Source organism: Megalops cyprinoides, chromosome 23 (assembly GCF_013368585.1).
Source record: "Megalops cyprinoides isolate fMegCyp1 chromosome 23, fMegCyp1.pri, whole genome shotgun sequence".
Classification (NCBI taxonomy): Eukaryota; Metazoa; Chordata; class Actinopteri; order Elopiformes; family Megalopidae; genus Megalops; species Megalops cyprinoides.
Window position 1 is genome coordinate 20099623 of NC_050605.1, and position 6327 is coordinate 20105949.

The window sequence follows — 6327 nt, forward strand, 5'->3', positions numbered from 1 at the left end:
GGACGGACAGTTGCCGTGGCAACTGAAAGCCAAGGACCAGTAAATTTGCACACAACACTGTCCTGTTTTTTTGTTTTTTTTTTTCTTCCTTCAAAGCTGCACCTTATATGATTTTAGATAACACAAAACATTCAAAAACATATTCTTTATATATACTTATATATATATATTTTGCTGTCTTATATATAAAAAAAAAAAAAAAGTGAACAATGACAACAAAAGTGTGCCCAGGTGTTCATGAATCTGCAGTGGCAGAATCTTTGGAGAGCCCCTCTCCTGCAGAAACCAGCAACAAAAACATCCTTCCCAAGGTGCTTGCTTACTTTTTTGGTTCTTTTTAGAAGAATAATATATAACATTAAATATTTACAGATCTTCATTCTGTCTCCGATGAACGTATATTTCTGTGTATCTTACACCGCCATCATTCGCTGCCCTAATATAAAGAATTAATCATGAACTTAGTTTCAGTATAAACTGTACAGACGAAGTGACTAAGCATTTAACAGATGAGGACCCAACAGCACTTAAGAACATAAAAATACTCATAACAATAGGTAGCAACACCAACAGTACTCAAGGTGTGATAATTCCATTGTCTAAGTTCTGTAGTTTTGCTGGATGTGTTTCTTGTTGTGATGCAGCTACATGTGCTATGCTGAAGTCTGTTTGTTCCCTAGTTATGTATGCGATGTCCAAAGTTCAGTCTGTGGTTAATGACAAGGCTACAAACAAACTACCCATAGCTCATGAGGCGTGAGGCTATGGATGCTTATGAATTCAAGCGTCAAAAGATTCTGGTGCAATAACCGTCATTCATAAGAAACACCGTCATAATTCAAGTATGTTACAAATCGTGTCCATTTCAAGGCATTGGATCGGATTCGGGAGGAACACAACACGGGTGCACACAGATTATCATACAGTGGGATTATTGTTGCATAATTAATCACTTGACATGAAGTCATCGTTAGAAAAGGGGTGACCGGTATTAAAAACAGTCGAGACGGTTTGCTGTACGACGGCAGAGACAGAGAAAGAGTTAGGCTTGGAGAAGGAACCAGTGCAGGTCATGACAGAAAGGTCAAAGTGAGTCATTTAATGGCCGATGTAACCCTCCTGCTCTCCCCTAACCCCACCACCCCTTCCCCTCTCCCACCGATATGCAGAGCTCATACTGTGGGTGGCGCCCTCTTCCGGAAGGGTACAGGTGTGGTCGTCGGGGGAGGGGAGGGATGTGGGGGCAGGCTGACGGCCCCTCAGGCAGTCAGGGTGCTGGAAGCTCTGAAGTAGGACAGGAACTTGAAGCAGAGGCTCACCACGAAGTACCAGATGTTGCGGGCCATCTGCGAACGGGCGATGAACACCCGCCAGATGAAGACCAGCAGGACGGTGTTGAAGGTGTAGCGGATGTTCCTCAGTCTGGCAGAGAGAGAGAGAGAGAGAGAGACAGAGAGAGAGAAAGAGAGACAGAGAGAGAGAAAGAGAGAAAGAGAGAGAGAGAGAGAGAGAGCGCACGGGCAAGTGAGAGAGGGCAGGAGGGAGAGAGAGAAATGGGGGGAGAGAGAGACAGACAGAGAGAGAAAGAAAGGGAGAGATGCAGAAAGAGAGAGACAGGGAGAAAGGGACAGATATATGCAGAAAAAGAGAAGGAGAGAGAGATAGAGAGGCCCAGAATTTCTTGTGAGAAGTGACAAGTCTGAAACAATGACAGCTCTGTCACACTGTCAGTGTGGTGCACTGTCGTACTGTAGGTGACAAGCTCTATTCCTAACCATGCATTGAAGTGTTATACTGTGGATACTCCTGTTTTGATGAAGAGTATTAAAGTTTTTGAAAATCACAGGTGAGGATGAAGTGGAGGTGAGGATGACCGCAGCACAGCACTCACTTCCTCAGGTGCTGCCTGGCGGCAGGGATGTCCGACATATCCTCGTTCAGGACATACTTCTTGGTGCCGATGCAGTAGTTCTCTATGTACTCGGGCCAGTTCAGCTGGCGAACGTCAAAGTTGAACGTCTGAAAATTCAAGGTAGAAAAGATGGTGTATTAGAGTCTTGAAGACAGCACGGCCCATTGCCGTTCCAGCCGAACCATTCACAACATTACATTCATTTAGCAGAAACTCTTATCCAGAGCAACTTTCCACAAAAGAACAGAAGTGTATCCATTTGAGTTGAATGAGCAGCAGTGTCGGACCAATATTGCATCTTCCTGCTGCAGAAAGGCATGATGGGAAAGGGAAGGGGCGGACTGTTCTCACCTTCCTGTCCTCAGGGCTTAGCTGGCCCATCAGCATGTTCATGTTTTCCGAGTTCCACTCCCAGTCCTGGCTGCTGAAGTATTCCAGCAGCCCGATGGCCTTGTGCAGCCTGTTAAAGATGCGCATCATCCTACACACAGGAGCAGGAGAGAGAGAGAGAAAGAGAGAGAGATCCAGAGGTACAGAGAGGTAAAGAAAGATACAGAGGTAACGAGAGGTACAAAGAGGAGCAGGACAGGGGGGAGAAGTACGCGGAGAGATGAAGATACAGAGAGAGGTTAAGAGAGGTGAAGAGATACCAAGAGGTGAAGGCAAAGAGGGAGAAGAGGTGAGGGACAGATGGAGAGAGGAGGGAAGAGAGAGACAGGAAGAGGTCATTGAGAGACGGACAGAGAAAAAGGGGAAGATGGACAGGGGGAATGTGGAAGAGAAGGGGAAAGAACCAGAGGGGAAAGGGAGAGATTGTCATTGTTGGCGTGTTAACTGTATTTTTCATTTTATCGGGAAATCCATCCTCTGTGCTGAAAGAAGTCAACTATCCTCTAATCTGCTGACCCACAGAACCAAATCAACGGGTCTCTTCTCAGTGATAAAAAGCTTAATAAAAAATAAGCTCTCTTTTAATAATACCGATCTCTTTCATTGATGCTGTTACAATGTCATCACTACTTCATCATGGTGCTTAGGGGCACTGTAATATTAAAAATACTACTGTTGCATATTACAGCACTATTATTGTGTTACTGTGAATTTTCTCCCACAGGAGTGAGGAAAGGTCATTTCTCTTACTGAGGCTTCTGCCCAGACAGTCGCAGGTAGAGGTCATAGATCAGGGCTGGGAACTTGTGGCTGACCAGGATCCAGTACTGGTTGATCAGGTAGTTGGAGGTGATGTTGGCGTTGGGCCGGCGGAAGGCCTGCTCCAGGGGGTTCCTCTTGAAGGTGGACATCACATGATGTTCTAGGGCAGAGAAAAACACAGGGCAGGGGGCGGGGTCATTACCCTGCTGATGGTCAAAGCGTAACATTTCATGTTCTTTTCGCATGATGGGGGGGCATCGACACGATTTACATGCACAGGAAACTCCTCCCTGCCAGTGTTAAATGAAGGGTGTAAATACCGCCAGGATGAGTGGCATATTTGTTTTTGGACAGGCTGACCCCATCAGAGGAGGACATTAGCAGTGTTTTCCTCGCACACAGCTTGTCCTCCTGCTGCCAGGGACAAGATCCTCTCGCCGTCGCGGAGCTGACAGCCGGGCCTGGTGCTCGGAGTCGTCTGTCATTGGTGCTACTCTGACCGCAAACACACAGAGCCCACACTGCAGGGAGAGCCTGAGTCTGACGCGTGATATGAAATTCATATTACTGCCTGGGAACTGTGCAGGGCATGGCTGGCTACCATTACAGCACCACACTCATAATTCTCACTGTATACAGTACCAGTCAAAAGTTTGGACACACCTACTCACAGGGTTTTTCTTTACTTTTACTATTTTCCACATTTGAGAACAACAGTAAATACATCAAAACTATGAAACAACACAAATGGAATTATGCAGTGGCCAAAAAAGTGTAAAACAAAATTCTCTAAAGCAGTCAAATATGTTTTTTTAAAATTAATCTATGAAGAAATTCACACATAGACAAATATAAATGGTGCGGTTGATGCATGAGAAACACATTTCAAGAATTTAAACAAAAGTATAATAGGTTGGCTAAAGTTATCCATACAGAATACACAGAACCTGCACAGGATCTACATATGATGACAGAGTCATATATAAGATGCCATGGCAATAAATGCAAGAGAAAGTGCCAACATAATGGTGGAACAGAACAGGCATTGGATTCTTCTGTTCAGACATAATGTGGCCATTAGCCCACAGCTGCTGTCCTAAAGAGTGCCAAATATATCCGTGGTGGATGATTCTGTGTATCGAGTTAGTTTCTTCAGCAACAACAGATATAAATCAGATGTACTATTCTTTTACACCTGAATCTTTCAAAGCTTGCCTTGTTTCAGAGTCTTAAAAACTCTGGTGTATAATGCTCTACACTCAGGTATGAGAGACTAACAATGGTACACAGAGGGCCGACATTCCTTAATGACTTCCCCCATTTCCTGTCTCCACCCATTTCTTGCCACTCTGCAACAGCATGTCCCAGGGACCAGTCAGCACTAAGAAACAAGGTGTTTCAGCCCCTTTACTGCAGTGAACAGCATTAAAACAAACGACTGAAATAAAACCGAGGCTAACAACTGCAGAAACCCTCAGCGTGATTTGTACTGTAATAAAGAAGCAACTGCAGTCAGGGAAAAGAAAGACTGGGGGAAAGTTTTCAGATGTTAGACTCCTGCAAACTCGGGAGCCTTGCAAAGCCGATGTTCCTGTAATTAGAGACGCCCAACGATGTTCCGGCTCAAATTAACCTCTAACATCCCACATGCAATTGCTTGCACAGAGAGACAGAGAGTACCGCTTTAAATGTGACACGTAAACAATGAACTGACAGCCTGCAATTTTAGAGTTGGCAGAGTTGCCAAATAAAAAACACAATTGTGGCAGCCCTGCTGCGGGTAATCAAGAGCTGATAAAGCAAGGGTTATGAAAATAATAAAAAAAAAAAGCCTTTCAAATATTGTGAATTTTCTCCCACAGTGTGGGTACAGTAAACACAGCCTTTAGGATGACACTGTAATCTGAGTGCACAGGCGCTGAGGGTAGCGCTAAGCTGCTTCCCAGCAGCCCTCCCTCCGCTTATTGGAGTGATCCATCACGCTGTCGGCCCCCAGATAAAACCACGGCATCAGCGGAGCGATTATTCCTCCCGTTTCCCCACTCCGGCTCTCACTGTGAGGGCTGGGGCTGTAACAAGCTGCGTGCAAATTCGCTATTTTTCAAATTTTTCCTCATTCTGTTACTTCAGGTTTTGTTGCTGCTGTTTAAGGTGTGAAGCTCACTCTCTGCGTCATCAGAGGTTCACAAGGGAACTTGGTGGTGGTGGTGGTGGTGGTGCAGTTCAGGACATGTCAGCACTGATGTACACCCTTGTTCTATGGAGGCCCCGGTGGGGGGTGGGGGGTGTGTGTGTGGGGGGGGGGGGGGGCTCATTGCACCTGACATCTTCACAGCGTCACAGAATGAAACAGCTGTGCATCACTCTAGTGGAAAATGGAATCTCCACAGCAAATCCACACCAGGAGGGGTACTCTTGACACTTGATTTTTACCACAAATGACCAGAGTTTTCTACTTATGTAAGTACACATGATTATCTGCTGGAAAATAGGGAATGATCTTTGAGTTCTTACCAGAGCTTTCTGTGATTGGCTGTGATGGAGCAAAATTTTTAAGCTCACCCCACCTCTGCATAGAGGAAGCCATGATTAGATTACACGATACAGGTATGAAAATACTGGCTTACACTTATCCAATACTGCTGAGAAGTAATTTGCAAACAGATTTGTTTTAAGATTCATGTTTCTACATTTCTGGCACATAACTCACTGTAAGAAACTTCTGTCGTTACAAGCATGCATGCAGGGTGGTGGGGGGGGGGGGGGGGGGGGATGAGAGAGTGGTTTGCCCAGGCAGGGTAACACAATAATTACTACATCAGCAACCAAAACACATGAATCGACAGAGCCGGTTCACTTTGCATATCATTAAACCAGAATCCCATCACAGAGCTGATCCTCAAATAGCACTCATCATTTTAGACAATTTCAATTTCAATTTTAGACAATTTCACCCCCACATACACCCACCCTCCAAAAAAAACAGCCCTTACATCAGCTGAGTCCTTCCTGCCTTTAGTGCCTTAACACCATTAACAACAAGCAGCCAGTGAAGGAGGGTTTGTGCTTTCGCCGGCTGTCAGGGGGAATTACACGTAATTGCTGCGTGAAGCAGGGATAGCCGGTCGTCTCGCAGTGAGACGCGCTGCGTGTTTGAGCACTCTGTGCAGAACAGAGGAGGTGCAGACACAACAGCGTCTGAAGCTGCAATCAGCTCGGGTCAGAGGGGTCTGTGAAAGAGCGGAAGCAACAAACCAGCGACT

General features: G+C 45.6%; 1 protein-coding gene across 1 annotated transcript in view; it reads right to left on the reverse strand.

Annotated features, from left to right (window-relative positions):
• Positions 1 to 73: 73 nt before the first annotated feature.
• Positions 74 to 6327, reverse strand: part of LOC118770618 (fatty acyl-CoA reductase 1-like) — a 59710-nt gene continuing 53456 nt past the window's right edge. The window contains exons 9-12 of the mRNA XM_036518383.1: positions 3053 to 3224; positions 2264 to 2393; positions 1892 to 2019; positions 74 to 1422 (exon numbers count right to left, since the gene is read on the reverse strand). Coding sequence (XP_036374276.1) covers positions 1260 to 1422; positions 1892 to 2019; positions 2264 to 2393; positions 3053 to 3224 — 593 coding nt within the window. The 3' untranslated portion in view covers positions 74 to 1259. The remainder of the gene's footprint in view (positions 1423 to 1891; positions 2020 to 2263; positions 2394 to 3052; positions 3225 to 6327) is intronic.